Source organism: Lucilia cuprina, chromosome 3, assembly GCF_022045245.1.
Source record: "Lucilia cuprina isolate Lc7/37 chromosome 3, ASM2204524v1, whole genome shotgun sequence".
Lineage (NCBI taxonomy): Eukaryota > Metazoa > Arthropoda > Insecta > Diptera > Calliphoridae > Lucilia > Lucilia cuprina.
The window spans coordinates 3302906-3321294 of NC_060951.1; the positions used below are offsets into that span (position 1 = coordinate 3302906).

Here is an 18389-nt window from a genome sequence, read left to right on the forward strand (position 1 = left end):
CAAAAGAGAATAATACCAAAACCATAAATTTTCACTTACTCCTCTACTTGAGGTTTTTCTAGTTCCATAGAATTGTCATCATTCTCACTTTGAACTTGCTGTTCTAAGAGTTCATTATCCTTTGCTTCCTGTTTCAATTCTATTTGGGATCTTTCGTCTTTAGAAACGCTTTCCAAATTCACATCTTTATTAGATTTACTTAACACTTGAGTAGACGTTTCATTTGCATCTCTATCTTGTGGTGTATCTTTTCTTCCCGTATGTAGTAGTTTATGTGATGTTATAGCTGTTAAGGAGGCTAACCTTACACCACAAAGATTACACTGATAACGTTTTTTCTTATGTATATACATGTGTTTAATCTGATCTGGCAGACATTTAAAACTTTTCGAACATATATAACATTTAAATGGTTTTTCATGACCATGTCTTAGTATATGTTGTTTTAAAGAACCCGAACGATTAAAACTTTTGCCACAAATTGTACATAGATATGGTGTCTCTTGGGAATGGGAGATTAAATGTTGATTAAGCGTGCTATTTGCATCAAAGACTAGAACAAAGATTAACTTTTAGGAAAACTTTAAATAATACTTAAAACAACATATTTCCTCTACCTTTATCACATTTAGGACATTTGAATGCTTTTATACCCAAATGACGATTACAATGTTTAATGTATTGTTCCTCGGAATCAAATCCTTTATAGCATTTTTTGCAATTATATAAATATTTTCTTATATGTACTCTAGTTTTGTGAGAAGTTAAACCCCGATAAGTTTTAAATATTTGTTTACATATTTTACATTGTAGCGTCGCAGTTTCATAAGGTGGTAGGGTGGTATCAGCTAAAGATTTGTTTTCGCTTCTGTTTCAATGTTTTGTTATACAAAATTTATATTAAAAACCTTTTAAATTGAAAAAAATTTTAAGTTTTTCACTTACCCACTTTCTTTATCTTCCAATTTATCCTGTGAATAGTCTTCCAGCTCATCATCATTTGCATAAAATGTCATTTCTAAATCTTCCTCATTTTCAAGTTTAGAATCTAAAGTCAACTCCTCAAATTGTATTTTGTTATCATGAAAAGATTCCCTTGAATCTTCATTATCATCTTGTAGCAACTCCTCTTTATAAACTTCATCAAAATATTCATTTTTTGCAACTTCATCAGTATTGGCCTCTAGTTTATATAGATTTTGTATGGCATCTAAACATTGCTTTTGAAAGTTGTATGAAATAACAAGTTTGTCCAAACATTTTTCACATATCCATTCGGGTAATGTTAATTCTTGATTTTCCAATAGTATAGGCACAATTTTATAAATTATTTCCAATATTTTATGATTATCCTGCAGAGTATCGTGGATATGGCGTGCCTCAGTTATAGTACCCAAACAGGTTAAACAGGTTTTACTTATACAATCCATAATTGTAATAATGTATTTAATATAAAACTTTAAAGCTTGAACTATTTAAGTTTCACTTTAGTTAATAAAAACTAAAAACATTTTAATCACATCTAATTACACATGGAAACATGTAAACCAAGCTGTGCAGAACACATTGTTAAATCTTCACGAAGAATTAATGTAAAAATCTAAGGTAAACAAAACTATTAAACAAATAAAAGAAACTGCCTTATCCTTAAACATATGTCAAAAATGGTAAGTATTCACGATCATTTTTACAGCAAATAAAAATGTAAACAAATATTTGTTTGTTTCTTGCTAAAGTGCCAACAATAACAAATTTAAAACATAATTGTATTTGGAAATATAAAATAAATTATAAATTTTACTTTTTACGCTCTAATCTATAATTTATATTAAAAAAATATGTGAAAAAGGCATAATAAAAAAACACTGTTTTATCGTTGAACGTTTTAATAGCACACATTCACAATAGCTATAATGTCTGTATAAAAAGTAAACAAATATTTTGTTTGCATTAGGTTTCTATAAATCGAGTTTCGAATAATCGAACAATCGACTTTTTGTCGAAAAGTCGAAGTCGACTATTTTGTTCCAAAAAAATCGATAACTCGACTATTGTCTATGAAAAAGTCTACTTTGTAAATAAAAGTCGGAAAAAGTCGAAAAGTTGGAAAGAGTCGAAAAAAGTCGAAAAACTCAGAAAAAGTCGAAAATATTCGAAAAAAGTCGAAAAGTTGGAAAAAGTCGAAAAATTCGGAAAAAGTCGAAAATAGAAAGAAGTCGAAAAAACTCAAAAAATTGCAACAAATAGAAAAAATATAAATAAAATTTTTTATTAATAATAATATAATGTTAAATGGCAACATTATAAATTTACGCTTCTGGCAACTTTATAAATTTTTAACTCTGGTCGGAAAAAGTCGAAAATAGTCGAAAAAAGTCGGATAGTCGAAAAGTCAGAAAAAGTCGACTATTTATTAAATAAAAAGTCGAAAAAATCGACTTTTTATTAAATGAAAAAAGTCGAAATATCGATATTAACTAAATGCAAAAAGTCGAAAGTCGACTTTTCATAAAATTCAAAAAGTCGAAATATCGTTTCAACTATAGAACCCAAGTTTGCATATACATATTATCAAATAAATTATAAAAATTTCAAATATTATTACTTATAAGTAATTAAATATGTATATATTATTGTTTACATTTATAATAACTGTCATATTGTTAATACTTTTAATAATAATTTGCAAAATTTTACAAATATTTCCTTAATTTTACTCAAGTTGCAGCTTCTTTTTGTTTTTCTTGTTCTAATAGATTGTTTTTTTCCTCTTCGGCCTTTTTAAAATGTTCAATTTTGTGTTTTTTTAATTCGCCATAAAATTTAAACGACATGGGACATTGTTCACACATATAGGTATTCTCACCGATATGGGTTCTCAAATGTTTGGTTAAGTCACCACTTTGAGCATAGGCTCGTTCACAATATTTACATTTATAAGGTTTTTCCCCAGTATGGGTACGCATGTGGCGTAGCATAGAATTCCGCACAGAGAAACTGTTAGAAAATGATTCTTTAATTCCATTTTAATTAGAGAAAATATGAAAATTTACTTACGTCATACTGCACTGACTGCACTTGAATGAGCGCAGTCCTGAATGTGATATTTTATGATTGATTAAAGAATATGAACGGGTAAAACGTGCTCCACATGTATCGCAGACATGTGGCTTAACCTTTAAATGCGTTGACATATGTTTCTTTATATCCGATCTACAATTAAAACGCATAGGACATTCTGGACATTGATGTTTCTTCAAGCCCAAATGCCGTTCCATATGCTGATGCAAACAACTGTTACTGCTAAATGTTTTACCACATTTGGGACATAGATAGGGATTTTCACTGCTATGTATACGCATGTGTTCCGTTAAAACTGCATTATTGGGAAATTCTCTTTCACACACCAAACATATTAGATTCTCCTGGTCTTTGTGTCGTTTTATGTGTTCCTCTAGATGGGCGCGTACAACAAATGTCTTTTCACATTCATCGCATTTAAGTTTTTCCACCTCAGGATGTTTGGTGATTATGTGTACGGTTAGAGTTTTTACAGAGGTAAAATTGTGCTGACATACCATGCAGGGATAATCCTTTCTTTTACGTTTGTGTTCTAGCAAATGAACGGCAAGTGTATTTTGATTGCGGCAACGTCGTGGGCATTCCGGACATTTAATGCCTTTGGGGGTGGTGGGTGTATCCAATTGACCCGATTCTTTTTTATGCTTAAACATATGAATCTTTAAAATATTAAGACTGGCAAAACGATATGTACATATTTTGCATTCATGGGGACGCTCTACAGCATGTACCCTACTGTGACGTCTTAGACAAAAAGGACGTTTAAATACTTTATCGCATTTATCACAAGCATAAATAAGTTTGTTTATTTTACTACTACTATTCGGTCTAAAGAAATAAAATATTAAAAACTTATAAGTTTTCTTAAAAAAAATATTTACTTTTCTTCATCCTCATTGCTGCTATCTTCAGAATCGTTATTTGTTGTAGCTTTTCTTTTCGTTTTATTAAATAGCTCCTCTTCTGAGTTGACCCTGGCATTTACATTAAAATTAGTTTATAAAATGAATATATTTTTGTATTAAAATTACATTTTTGCTTACAATTCATCATCTTGAGAATCCTCTCCCTCTGTTTCTGTTAAAAATGCTTGTTCATCTTTAACTATAGTACTATCAATCGTTTTCAAATCTTCTTTTTTCAAAGCTGGCTTAACTTTATCGCTTTTAGTAGTAGATTTTGTTTCAATCTTTCTTTTATGTATTCTACAGTGAGCTGCCAAGGAAGTTGGTTTTTCAAATGCTTTAGGACATTGATAACATTTATATATTAAGGATGTTTTGTTACTTTGAACTTTTTGTTCTTTATCTAGAGTTTTATGTTTTAAATTATGTTCCTTTAAACGTTTTAAACTGCTAAAACCCTTGGCACACTGCAGGCAAGTAAACTTGCTTTTAAATTGTTTTAATTTTTTAAGTCTAAACATTTTTATATTAGTTAAAATCTATTTAAAAATGTTTAAATAAACTTACTTTTTTAAATTGTCCACCTTTAAGTAAGATTTTTTCATGTATTTCTCTTTTAACAAAGATAATTTATCATTGCCACTACCAATGAAACATAACTATAATTACTGTGGCATAAAAGTCCAATTTTTTGTACATACCTACTTTCCTGAATCTCCTGCTTAACACTTATTCGATCTGCCTCAGCTTCACCTTGATAGAATGGTCTATCGGGATCTTCTTTAAAATCCATAGGAATTTCATCAAATGGATACATATTGGCAGTGAGATGGCAAACATTTTGTTGATCTTGTTTTAAACACTTGACCGATTCCAAACATTGTTGATGAAACTTATAGGCTAAAACCAATTTATCCAAACAATAAACACATATCCATTGTGTAAGTGTTAATATTTGATTTTCCACTAAAGGTGGAACAATTTTAAATAGTATTTCCAATATCGGTAGGTTTTCCAAAAGTATCTCATTGAGATTGTGTGCCTCATCGCTATTACAAAGACAGGCAAGGCAGGTTTTAGATGAAGACTCCATGATGATGATGATTGAAGAAAAACTCCTTAAAAATGTTCAAAACTTATTAAATTTGCATTTTAATTTTTCCAACAATTAAAATATAATTAAAAAATATTATTGTGTATCGAACACAAAATGTAAACAAACACTTTTTTACAGACAATTATATACATAAGAAAACAAATAATTCACAATAAATAAAAAAGAGACCACAAACGTCTGTTCTATCGACCAATAACAATCTACATAACAAATAATTCACAATAAAGAGAGCGAGTAAAACTGTAATACAGACCACAAACATTAAGCGTTGACGAAAATATTAAACGGATATTGATCACACATGTTGTTGTTGTAACAGCTCGACTGTGGCCGATAGTTCTATCCTGGGGAAAAAACTTTCGGTTGATACCGCTGTCGCTGGGTTGACAATCTTTGGCCGTGTATGACTCGGGTCGTTCCGGAGCGAAGATCCAATTGTCGTGGGAGCGGATCACACATGTAGGTGTTTTCGCCTAAATGTCTTCTCAAGTCTTTTAGCAAAATCTCATTGAAATTATTAACATTTATATGGTTTCTCTCCCTTAGTAAGTAATTTATAGTAAAATTTATGAAAAATCCAATGTAAACAATATCATAGTAAAAAAAATATATAAGAACTGCCTTATCGTAAAACATATGTCAATCAATAATGTTAATCAAAGTATAAACCAGTGTACACTTAATATTAAGTGTACACTGGTATAAACAATAATACCTAGTAAATAAGAACTGCCTTATCGTATAATAAGTGTCAATCAATAATGATAAACAATCACAATATATATCAATGTAAATAAAGGTAAACAAACATATTTGTTTATCTTTCAAAAAAAAAAAAAAAATCGCTAAAGTTTAAACAATACAAAATATAATAGATTAAAATAAATGTTTTTAAACGCTTTGCATAAAAAACTTTAATAATAAATTACAAATTTTACAGCAAATTATGTTATAGTATCTTTTTGTTGTTATTTTTCTTGTTGTTGTTCTAGATTGCCTTTTTCCGCTTCAGCCTTTTTAAAATGTTCAATTTCATGTTTTTTTAATTGGGCATAAAATTTAAACGACATAGGACATTGTTCACACATATAGGTATTCTCACCGATATGGATTCTCAAGTGTTTATTTAAGTCGTTACTTTGAGCATAGGCCCGTTCACAATATTTACATTTGTATGGTTTTTCTCCAGTATGGGTACGCATGTGACGAAGCAATGTTTTACGTTCTGTGAAACTGTAATATATAGTATATAAAAAGATTTCGAATGGGTGTTTAATTCCGTTAGAAGATCTATTCTGAATAATAAATTCCCCCGGGAGTTTGTTCCCTCTCTTATATATAAAGCAGGCAAAATGCAATAAACGTCCGGGGAATTATTGTTCATAATTGGCCAGTTAATTGAAGAGAGATGAAAAAATTTCACTTACCTCATACTGCACTGACTACACTTAAACGAACGCAGTCCCAAATGTTTTATTTTATGATTAACTAAAGTAGATACTCGGGTAAAACGTGCTCCACATTTATCGCAGACATGTGGCTTAACCTGTAAATGCGTTGGCAAATGCTTCTTTACATCCGATTTGCATTTAAAACGAATGGGACATTCGGGACATTTATATTTCCTCAAGCTCTCATGTCGTTTCATATGATCAATCAAACTACTTTTACTGCTATATGTTTTACCACATTTAGGACATAGATTGGGATTTTCACTACTATGTACACGCATGTGTTCCGTTAAAGTGACATTATTACGAAATACTTTTTCACATATCAAACATACTAGATTTTCCTGGTCTTTGTGACGTTTGATGTGTTCCTCTAGATGGGCGCGTACAACAAATATCTTTTCACATTCGTTACACTTAAGTTTTTCCACCTCTGGATGTTTGCTGATTATGTGTATGGTTAAATTTTTTTTCGTACTACAATTAAACTTGCATACCATACAGGGATTATCATGTCTTTTACGTTTATGTTCTAGCAAATGTATGGCAAGTGTATCTTTATTACGACAACGTCGTGGGCATTCTGGACATTTAACGAACTTGGGGGGCGGTGGTGTTTCTAATTGGCCTGATTCTTTTTTATGCTTAAACATATGAATCTTTAAGATATTAAGACTAGCAAAGCGATATGTACAAATTTTACATTCATGAGGTCGTTCTGTAGAATGTACTGTACTATGACGTCTTAGACAATAAGAACGTTTGAATACTTTATCGCATTTATCACAAGCATAAATAAGTTTGTTTATATTACTGCCAACTTCAGAGTCATTATTTGTTTTTGCTTTTTCATTCGTTTTATTAACTAACTCCACCTGTGAGTTGTTTCTGGAAAAAATAATAAAAAAGTTAAAAGTTTATTTATAAATAAATCATTTTTTTACTTACAATTCCTCATCTTGAGACTCATCCTCAGTTTCTGTTAAAAATTCTCGTTCTTCCTTAATTTCAGAACTGTCTGCTTCTTCCAAATCCTCTTCATTAAACCCCTTCATTACATTGTCGTTTTTTGTACTTTTTGGCTCAATTGACTTTCTGCTATGTATTCTACAGTGTGCCGCATAGGATGTCGGCTTTTCAAACGTTTTAGAACATTGTGAACATTTATATAGTATGTGGGATTGTTCGTTTATATTAACAACTTCATTATTTTCATTTGTATGTATTAATTTATGTTCTTGCAAACGTTTTAAACTGCTGAAATCCTTGTTGCAATACAGGCAAATAAACTTAGCCCTAAGCTGTTTTAATTTTCTACGTCTAAAGATTTTTCATATTAGTTACAATGTATTAAATTTTGTATGTACCCAGCAGTTCGACGGGACAGTCCCGAACTGACCACTTAACCTACTACTTGTGGTGGCCCCTTAGCCACCTGACTACCCAGGTGATCGACCATTTTAACATGGGCTTGTCCTGCGAGAAAGTCAATCGTCACTCTACACCCTACAAAGAGACAGTAAAGAGATGTTTGCTTCCGCTCTCGCTTACAAAGGGGACACTAAAGTGGCGACTGTCTTCATTTTCGAAAAAGAAAACAACTTTTAAGAGTATAATCTGTAGGTTACTTGAGGTCTGTAAAGAGACGACTGTCTCCGCTCCCGCTTACTCTTTGTAAACACTAAAGTGACGACTGGTCTTCATTCTCTATTACAAAAGGGTACATTCGCGACGAATGACCCAAAACATACGAATTACGATCATCCAGGTGGGTAACTATTAGTGGAAATTACTGTCTTTTTCGTATTCATTGACTCTTTGTCGAACTGCTGGGTATTCAAAAAGTTGAACTTACTTTTTTAAATTGATCACCTTTAAAGAAGATTTTTTCTTGTATTTTTCTTTTAACAAAGATAATTTATCATTGCTGCAAGGAATATAACTATAAAAAAATGGAAAATCGTATAAAATTGTATTTTTCACACATACCTGTTTTCCTGAATCTCCTGCTTAACACTTAATCTATCCGCCTCAGCTTCACCTTGATAAATGGCGCTATCGGGGTCTTCTTTAATATCAATAGGACTTTCTTCAAATGGAAACATGTTGTTGGGGATATAGCAAACATTTCTTTGATCGTCTTTTAAACAACTAACCGATTCCAAACATTGCTGATGAAACTTATAAGCTAAAACCAATTTATCTAAACAATCAACACATATCCATTGGGAAAGTGTTAATATTTGATTTTCCACTAAAGGTGGAACAATTTTAAACAATATTTCCAAAATTGTAAAGTTTTCCAGAAGTATCTCATTGAGATTGTGAGCCTCATGGGAATTACAAAGGCAAGTGAGACAGGTTGTAAACGAAGACTCCATGATGGTGGAAAGTTTGTATAAAACTTTAGCTGGATCGATTGTAAAAACTAAAGGAAAAGAGATTTTATTATAACAACAATAACTAAATATATAATTATCTTCTTTCACTTACTAAATTGTTATAAAAATTATTACAATAATTATTAAATTCTCATTTTTATTATTTTCTTCAATAAAAACAAAATTATTGTGCATCAAGCACAATATGTAAATAATAACTGTTTTATCGACCTATGTCAATATTCACAATAAATAGAGTTTGAATGCAAAAGACCACAAACGACAAGCGTTTAATGAAAATATAATAATTATGGAAAAAATTTTATAAAATCACTATATAATGTTACTTTTACAATAATATTCTTTAAAAAATGATGAAAAAATTAAAAAAAAAGTTTTAGTTAAAAAAATAAACTAACAACAAAAAAAGCGATTCTAAAGGCGATAAGTATTTGAAAACTACTGTAGATATTGCAGTCGTAACAGTTCCACTATATGTATACAGGTTGTTGTTGTAACAGCTCGACTGTGGCCGATAGATAGATCTTTACTGGGGAAAAAACTTTAGGTTGCTACAGCTGTCGCTGGGTTGACAATCTTTGGCCGAGTATGACTCGGGTCGTTCCGGAGCGAAGATCCAATTGTCGTGGGAACGGGTTGTTGTTGTTGTAACAGCTCGACTGTGGCCGATAGATCTTTACTGGGGAAAAAACTTTTGGTTGCTACAGCTGTCGCTGGGTTAACAATATTTGGCCGATTGAGATTCGGGTCGTTCCGGAGCAAAGATCCAATTGTCGTGGGAACGACACAGGTTGTTGTATACAGGTTGTTGTTGTAGAAGGTTGGCTGTAACTGGGGAAAAAACTTTCGGTTAATAAAGCTGTTGCTAAGTTGACAATCTTTGGCCGATTGAGAATCGGGTCGTTCCGAAGCGGATATCCAATTGTCGTGGGTGATCAAAGCCGCTTCATAACTTGTGTTATTTCGTTTGTAATTTTAATTCTTATAATATTCAGTGGGCCAGTTTTTGTTTAACAATTTTTATGTTTTTATAAAATACAATTTATTTTGTATTAATTAATTGCTTATATAATATAATTATACGTAAAATGCTTATGTTTTCAACTAAATATTATTGTATATAACTTAAGTTATAATATATTGCTAAAAAATAAAAGAAAACTAAAACTAAATTTTTAATTACTGAGATTCTTTAAATCTAAATTGTCTTGTTGATGCTGCTGTTGTTGTTGGCTTGCTCCAACATTTTCTAATTTTGTCGGCTCCACCATACTATTATGATCTATTAAGGGCAAGTGGTGCTGATAACTAGGTATACCCATGGGTAAATTATGTATTTGTTCATTTTTCATTTGATTATGTTGCTGTTGTTGCTGCTGTTCTTGTAATGTTAATTGTGGCTGTGCTGTTTGCTGCTGTTGTTGTGTTGACGTTAATTGCTGTTCCTCTTGCTGATGTTGCTGTGATGTTGTTATTTGTTCGTTTGCTGCTTCATGTTGTTGAGCATCTTCGGACATTTTTTGTGCCTGCTGCAAGAGTTTTTGTGCCATTTTATAGTGTTGAGATTGATGTTGCCTTAATTCTGCTTGATATTTAAAGGCCATGGGACATTGATCACACATGTAGGTGTTTTCGCCTACATGTGTTCTCAAGTGTTTCGTTAAATCTCCACTTTCGGCATAAGCACGTTCACAGTATTTACATTTATAGGGTTTCTCACCGGTGTGCGTGCGCATATGACGACGTAGATGATAAATTATTGCAAATCTGTAAAAGTTAGTTTAAAAAATTAGAATAATAAAAGAATCCATACGACTTATAGAAATCCCCAAAAACTTTGGATTCTTAATTCAATTCAAGGAGATATGAACTTTTTGAAATTAAACATCTTTACAATATTACAGAGTGAATCTTAATGATAACACAAATACTTACGTCATACTGCACTGATCACACTTAAACGGTCTCTCTCCCGAATGCAGCAACTTATGTTTCTGCAAGGAATAAGCACGCGTAAAACGTGATCCACATATATCACAGACATGAGGCTTAGCATTTGAATGTGTCGAAGCATGTTTTAACAAATCTGATCTACAGTTAAAACGGCTAGGACACTCTGGACACTGGTATTTCTTTAGACCCGTATGCCTTTCCATATGTTGGCGTAAATTACTCGCACTGCGAAATGTTTTACCACATTGAGGACACAAATAAGGACTCTCACCACTGTGGGTGCGCATGTGTTCTTTTAAGGTGTTCGTGTAACCAAATTCCTTTTCACATATCAGACACACAAGATTTTTATTGCCTTTGTGACGATTTAAATGTTCCACCAGATGGGCGTGTAAAACAAACGTCTTATCACATTGATCACATTTGTGTTTTTCCACCTCGGGATGTTTGTTAGTGATGTGTTCGGTTAAGGATCTAACGGACATAAAATTTCGCTGACAAACCATACAGGGATAATTGGCTTCAGAGGCATTGCGTGTGTGTATTTGACGATGTGCAGATAAAGAGGCTTGTTTTTCGAAACGTCTGGGGCAATCGGGACACTTAAAGCCTTCGGGACGTGATTGTGAGTTGAAATTTCCTTGTGTTTCATTTTCATGCTGAAACAAATGAGCCTTTAGGATATTAACGGTGGCAAAACGATATTTACAAATTTCACATTCATGCGGTCTGCTCAGAGAATGTACAGAACTGTGACGTTTCAAACGATAAGGACGATCGAATACTTTGCCACACATTTCACAGGGAAAGTTGCCGCTTCTTTTATTGCTGCTATTGGGCCTTTTAAAATGTGATAAAAATATTTCAATTTGAGTTTTTTGTTTGCTTAAGGCCAATACACTTACTTTTCTATTTCTCCTATGCCGGTATCGACAAAATCTATATTTTTAGTTTCTTTTGGCTCCTGTTTAGCAAAAAGATCCTTTTCCGAATTGTCACTATCGGCAGTATAGAAAAATTATTACAAAAAATTTACTATAGTTTGTTAGTTAACTTACTCTGAATCCTCATAATCATTATTAAACCATTCACCTTGAGCATCAAAATCATCCATGGGTTCTTCAAAGATTTGTGGTGTTATTTCGATTTCTTCCTTTACCACCACCTTAGCTATTTTATCTACATTATTGCTGGTGCCCTTCTCTAAATCCTCTACTGGATATTCCTCTTCAGTTTCCTCTAAACTAGTTTCAACTTTTTTACATTTATTGTTCTTAAGAAACTCCTTTTTCTTATGCACTTTATAATGTGCCGACAAGGAGGCTTTCTTCTCAAAACATTTAGGACAATCGGGACATTTAAATGTTAGCATATGCTTAGAATCTAATAACGCTTCTTCAGCATTTGTATTGCGCTTTTCACTTTCAGCGGCTTTAGGTTCTTCTATAAACTCTTCATTTTCAGAAATCTCTTTATTATCCTCATTTTCATTGCACTCAATTTCCTCAGCTGCCTTAACATCACCATTGTTATGTGTTAAGCTATGAGCTTTTAGAGTTTTCTCTAGCGTAAAGCGAATATGACAAATTTCACATGAATAGCCACGTTTTTTCTCATGTATGGCGTTATGTTGCTTTAGGCGATTCACACTGCTAAACTCTTTACCACATTCGGAGCAGCGAAAACTGCCTTTTAGTCGATTTAGTTTTCCAGGTCTGCGGAAAGTTTGAAATTTATTGAGTATTTCTGTTTAAAGGACACAAACATTTCCTTAAATAACTTACTTTTCAAAAGGTTCCAATTTTAAAGGTGATTTTTTGGAAGATCTCTCCTTTAAAACTGAGAGCTTTTCATTGCTGTTTTAAAATATATTGAGTAATTAAAATAAACTTTAAAATGTTCTCTTTTGTATAATAATTTCCCTGATCTTTGTCCTTCAATTATGATTTCTTTAGAAATCTTATGGAACAACCTTAAAAAGCTATAATTCTCTCTATAACAATAGTATTTTTTCGCTTTAAAAACTTACCTAGAATCTGTGTCACTACTACCACCACCACCATCATCACCACCATCCGGTCCCCAATCATTATCATTATCCGATGCTATGGGCTCCTCAAATTCATTCGTTTGTATTTCACATTCAAAACAAGCATCCTCCTCTAGCTCTTGTTTCATCTTAAAACTTGACTCACCCGTCAAGGGATCTAAGATTTTCTCCAATTTCGGCTGCGTTTCAAAAACAGCAATGCCCAGCAAATCATGCAGCCGATTATTCGTTTCAATGCATAATTGTTGAAATTTATAACCCGTCAACAATTTATCCACACAGGGCTGACATACTAGGGTGGAAAATTGCGAGGAAGTCTTAATATCAATTTGGGGCACTATACCATCTAACATTTCTAGTATTTTGTAATTATCCTCCACATAGTCGAACAATTGATGATAGTGGTGGGCAGCACTTAGACAAGTGCGACATTTTGCAAACAATTCACTAGACATTTTGTAGGTTTTTAACTAATTAACTAAAAACATGGTGGCTTAAACACTACACTTTAATACTTATTTGTAAAATTAATAAAAAAAAAACTATAATTTTGTGGATATCAACAAAAAAAATTGCAGATGTTTTTTTCCTTTTTTTTTTTCTCAGTTAAATGCAATCTGTCACAATAGTTAATAAGATTAAACACTATTATCGACAAACAAATTCTAATTGTAATGCACAGCTAAGTGATAACATGAAGAACAACAAACAGCTGTCATTTATAAATATCATGCTAAAGGAATTGTTAACTCAGCTGGGAGGATTTACAACGTTTTTTAATAAAATTTCATAATTTTCTTTAAGATTTAATAGATTTTGTTAAAAAAAATGAATGTAACCAAACATTATTTTAAGTTATTTAATAATATTAGGTCTTTAAACTTTAAATATGCCACCAATTTAAGATTTGTTGGTAATACAGCGAATACACTGACTGAAAGTTCTCAGGAGGGTACCACACATTTTGGTTTCCAAACCGTCAAAGAGGAAGAAAAACAACAAAAGGGTAAGTTATTAAGTAGTTTATAAAAGATTTTCTTTAATATATTACTATTTTTGTTTGTTAATTCAGTGCACAAAGTTTTTGAGGATGTGGCCAAATCCTATGACCTAATGAACGATGCCATGTCTATGGGTATTCATCGCGTATGGAAAGATATGTTTATTGAGAGATTGGGACCCACACCTGGTACGCGCTTGCTGGACATGGCAGGCGGTACTGGTGATATTTCTTTTAGATATTTGAAATATTTACAAAATCAAGCCAATCCCCAGGGTAAACAAAGTCATGTTACGGTCTCAGATATTAATCAACATATGCTAAATGTGGGTGAGGAAAGAGCCAAACGTTTGGGTCTTACCCAAGAGAAATTACCTAATATTAGCATAGACTGGAAATGTGCTAATGCCGAAGAGTTGCTTTTCGACGATAATACCTACAATGCCTATACCATAGCTTTTGGTATAAGAAATTGTACACATATAGATAAGGTGGAATTTGCTCACCTTTATCTCCTTTAGAAATGTTCTATTTATAATATTGTTTAATTTTCAGGTGTTACGTGAAGCTTATCGTGTCTTACAGCCGGGAGGCCGTTTTATGTGTTTGGAATTTAGTCATTTGGAAAATGATACCATGCAATGGCTGTATGATCAATATTCCTTTCAGGTCATACCACCCATGGGTCAAATATTAGCCGGTCAATGGCAGCCCTATCAGTATTTGGTAGAAAGTATACGTAAATTTCCCAAACAAGAAGACTTCAAACGTATGATTGAAGAGGCCGGTTTCGAAATGGTTCGTTATGAAAATTTAACCTTTGGTGTGGTCAGCATACATTCGGGTTTTAAGTTGTAATGTTATTATTTTTTGTTGTTGTTTAAAATTTAGTATTTTATTAGAATTTTTATTGTATTTAAAAAGGGTTTTAATAAAAAAAATATATTTTCAATTTTATTTCACAAAGTATTTTTGAATGTTTTTTTTTAATTTTATTTTTATTAATTATTAATAATATACAGCAAAACATTAAATTATTATTTTTTTTACTTGTGTTCTCTCTAATATATATACTAAACCTGCAACTACAAACTAATGCCTTAGAAATATAAAGAAATGTTTATTTCTTTAAAAAAAAACTAATAAATTAACAAAAAAAAATAGTTAAAAAATTGATTCCAGTTTAAATAATTTAAAACAATAATAAAATTATTAAAATATCTCTGTTCTTTAAATAATAGAAACTTTTGATATTATTCAAAAAATCTGTTCGTTAATTACTTACAATTTTAGGTTTGTTTTCAATTTTTCTTTGTCTTTACATGATGTTTTATTAAAATATTTAATTTTTTCACTTTAAAATTCAAAATAATTAAATATTTTAGTTTTTTCACTTTTAAATTAAGATGTTTCGTTTATATTTTATAAAAACCTCCTGTATAATCGTTAAAAACAGCTGTTGTGTTCATTTAAGCAATCACAGTAAAGTCAATCACAATAGTCAGCAATTTTAAAGATCCTTTCAGAAAGGAAAGAATTTTTAATAAAATTCTTCTTTACGAGCAAATTTCAAAGAAAATAGTTCATTGTGAATGAATTTTGAAAGAAATTTTTTTTTTAGATATAATTTTTAATAAAAATCTTCTTTACGAGCAAATTTTGAAGGCAATAGTTCATTGTAGAAGAATTTTTAATGAAATGTTTCTTTTAAAATAATTTTTATTGAAATTTTTCTTTCTTAGAAATAATTTTTAATAAAATTCTTCTTTACGAGCAAATTTTTAAAAACATTGTTCATTGTGAATGAATTTTGAATGATTTTTTTCTTTTAGAACTAATTTTTAATAAAATTCTTCTTTAAGAGAATATTTTAAAGAAAATAGTACATTGTGAATGAATTTTTAATGAAATGTTTCTTTTAAAAATAATTTTTATGGAAATTTTTCTTTCTTAGAAACAATTTTTAATAAAATTCTTCTTTACGAGCAAATTTTGAAAAACATTGTTCATTGTGAATGAAATTTTTATTTTAAAAACAATTTAGAATCAAATTTTTCTTCAAAAAAGAATTTTGAATCTAAATTTTCTGTTTTTAAAAAGAATTTTAAGTCAATTTTTTCTTTAAAAAATAATTTTATTTGAAAATGTATCTTTTAGGAAGAATTTCGAAGATAAAATTTCTTTACGAGAGAATTTTGAAAAACATTGTTCATTGTGAATGAAGTTTTGAAATAAATTTTTAATTTTAGAAAGAATTTTGAATCAAATTTTTCTTTAAAAGATAATTTTTATTGAAAATTTATCTTTTAGAAAAAATTTTGAAAAAAATGTTTCTTTACGCGAGAATTTTATAAAATATTGTTTATTGTGAATAAATTTTGTATAAAATTTTTGTTTTTAGAAAGAACTTTGAGTGAAATTTTTCTTTCAGAAAGACATTTTATTAAAAATTTAACTTTTAAAAAGAATTCTCAATAAAATTTATTTTTAGGCGAGAATTTTTTTAAAATATTTTTTTATTGTGAATGAATTTTGAATGAAATTTTTGTTTTTACTAAGAATTTTGAATGATTTTTTCTATTAGAAATAAATTTTGAATAGTATTTTTGTTTAGGAAAGAATTTTGAATAGCGTTTTTCTTTAGGTTAGATTTTTAACGAATATTGTTTATTGTGAATGATTTTTTTCTTTTATAAAAAAATTTTTAAATCAAATTTTTTCTTCGAAAAAGATATTTCTTTTAAAAAAACTTATCTTTTAAAAAGAATTTTGAATAAAATATTGTTTATTGTGAATGAATTGAAATTTTCGTTTCTAGACGGAATTTTGAATAGAGTTTTTCTTATCAGAAAAAATTTAAAATTTAAATTTTCCTTTAAAAAAGATTATTCATTGAAAATTTATCATTTAGAAAGAATTCTAAGTGAAATTTTTCTTTAAAAGATAATTTTGAAAAAAATTGTTTATTGTGAATAAATTTTGAATGAAATTTTTGTTTTTGGAAAACTATTTTAAATGAATTTTAAAGAAAATATAAGAAATAGAATTTTGAACAGATTCGTTAAAAAAAAGTTTTTTTTTTTCTTAAAAATTTTATAATTTTTAAATTAAAGTATTTTTATTTTCTTTCATAACTAATTTTATTAATATATTTAATATATATATTTTTTTATGTATATATAGTATAGATAGCTTTACTAAATTTGTTTTTTTTATAATTTTTTAATGTTCATTTATATTTATTGTTTAAATTATTAATTAAAGTTTAGTGTTTTTTAATTATTAAAAATAATGATAATTTGTAAGATAATTTTTTAATTGTTAAAGTTATTTTATAATTAAAGTGTGTTTTTTTGTTATAGTTTTATAAGATAAAATATTATTAATATTATAATTATATAATAATTATAATATATTTATAGTTTTTTTTAGTTTAAATTATAGAAGTTTCCATAAAAACATAAAAAAAAAACTTAAGAAACATTCTATAGAGAAAAAAACAAGTCCATAAATTAAGCGTCGTTTTGGTTTTCATTTTAAAGTAATATTTAAACTTAAATATTATAATAGTGTAATTTTTTCTTGTTAAATATTAAAGACAAAATTGTTGTTTTTATTACTTTTGTTTTTTTTTTTTGGAAAAAAGTAATTATTTCTCTTTTTCTTAGAAGATAACTTCTTCGACTTTTTCAGCATCAGACTTAAGATCTTGCATAAGCAATTCATGGCATGATTTGGGTATTAAAGTACCCACGATTTTCTCGCCCTCGGTAGTTTTCATGCGTATAACTTGCATTTTATTGTTGGCATTGCGTGTGGATAGAATTTGTTCTACACGCGACCATACCGACAGCACCGAGCCGGCCAAAACATAATACAAACGTTGACGTAAACCCACCTATAGACATAAAAAACAAAAGAAATAACATTAAATTCCATTTTAAACTTCTACCCCTATACCTATAACCCCCTACCCCTCCTCCCCCTCTCCACTTACCTCACATTCTTGACCCATATTAACATTACGACAATTACCATTCCAATAGGCATGTGAACAGGTATTAACGGATGCATCATACTGTTGCGTCCAGTGTGTTTCTGCCTCGGTCATGCCCACTTTTTTGTATTTCTTTTCGATTTCCGCCAAAGATTCGTGTCGTACTTGTAGGCCCGTATTGGGTCGATAGATTTGAAACATAATATCTTTTTTACTGGGTTTTTCTTTCTTTTTATTATTCGGCTGCTGGCTGTTGGGTACAGTGGGAGCTTCAATTTCAACGGCTAAAATGGCGGTACGTTTGTTGTTGCGCACCTGGTGTGACAAATAGAAACCTTCATTGCTGCTTATCAAATCGGCGTATCTGTGGGCGGAAGGGTGTTAGTAAAAGATAAAATAGTTTAACTTTGTTCTTTTAAACAATCACAGTAAA

General features: G+C 30.1%; 6 protein-coding genes across 6 annotated transcripts; 1 reads left to right on the top strand and 5 right to left on the bottom strand.

Moving 5' to 3' along the window:
- Nucleotides 1-35: 35 nt before the first annotated feature.
- Nucleotides 36-2094, bottom strand: LOC124418724 (zinc finger protein 836-like). Its single transcript, XM_046945926.1, has 3 exons — nt 946-2094; nt 618-868; nt 36-553 (listed from the first exon to the last, which is right to left on the bottom strand). The coding sequence occupies exons 1-3, from the start codon at nt 1428-1430 to the stop codon at nt 36-38; spliced, it is 1254 nt and encodes a 417-aa protein (XP_046801882.1). The 5' UTR covers nt 1431-2094.
- Nucleotides 2095-2689: 595 nt separating this feature from the next.
- LOC111686467 (zinc finger protein 883-like) lies at nt 2690-5750 on the bottom strand. The gene is made up of 7 exons (XM_046946450.1): nt 5357-5750; nt 4688-5104; nt 4554-4628; nt 4125-4499; nt 3963-4055; nt 3058-3909; nt 2690-2997 (listed from the first exon to the last, which is right to left on the bottom strand). The coding sequence occupies exons 2-7, from the start codon at nt 5077-5079 to the stop codon at nt 2718-2720; spliced, it is 2067 nt and encodes a 688-aa protein (XP_046802406.1). The 5' UTR covers nt 5080-5104; nt 5357-5750; the 3' UTR covers nt 2690-2717.
- A 224-nt stretch (nt 5751-5974) lies between these two features.
- Nucleotides 5975-9123, bottom strand: LOC111686468 (zinc finger protein 708-like). Its single transcript, XM_023448822.2, has 6 exons — nt 9048-9123; nt 8544-8982; nt 8410-8481; nt 7503-7874; nt 6531-7442; nt 5975-6336 (listed from the first exon to the last, which is right to left on the bottom strand). The coding sequence occupies exons 2-6, from the start codon at nt 8933-8935 to the stop codon at nt 6072-6074; spliced, it is 2013 nt and encodes a 670-aa protein (XP_023304590.2). The 5' UTR covers nt 8936-8982; nt 9048-9123; the 3' UTR covers nt 5975-6071.
- A 494-nt stretch (nt 9124-9617) lies between these two features.
- Nucleotides 9618-13698, bottom strand: LOC111686466 (zinc finger protein 184-like). The gene is made up of 6 exons (XM_023448819.2): nt 12939-13698; nt 12694-12765; nt 11968-12624; nt 11815-11907; nt 10892-11749; nt 9618-10723 (listed from the first exon to the last, which is right to left on the bottom strand). The coding sequence occupies exons 1-6, from the start codon at nt 13412-13414 to the stop codon at nt 10132-10134; spliced, it is 2748 nt and encodes a 915-aa protein (XP_023304587.2). The 5' UTR covers nt 13415-13698; the 3' UTR covers nt 9618-10131.
- A 2-nt stretch (nt 13699-13700) lies between these two features.
- LOC111686463 (2-methoxy-6-polyprenyl-1,4-benzoquinol methylase, mitochondrial) lies at nt 13701-14928 on the top strand. The gene is made up of 3 exons (XM_023448817.2): nt 13701-13965; nt 14032-14450; nt 14515-14928. Exons 1-3 carry the CDS (start codon nt 13788-13790, stop codon nt 14815-14817), a joined length of 900 nt encoding a protein of 299 aa, XP_023304585.2. The 5' UTR covers nt 13701-13787; the 3' UTR covers nt 14818-14928.
- A 2670-nt stretch (nt 14929-17598) lies between these two features.
- On the bottom strand, nt 17599-18343 carry LOC124418839 (protein strawberry notch). Its single transcript, XM_046946490.1, has 2 exons — nt 17957-18343; nt 17599-17857 (listed from the first exon to the last, which is right to left on the bottom strand). Exons 1-2 carry the CDS (start codon nt 18155-18157, stop codon nt 17624-17626), a joined length of 435 nt encoding a protein of 144 aa, XP_046802446.1. The 5' UTR covers nt 18158-18343; the 3' UTR covers nt 17599-17623.
- Nucleotides 18344-18389: the final 46 nt, after the last annotated feature.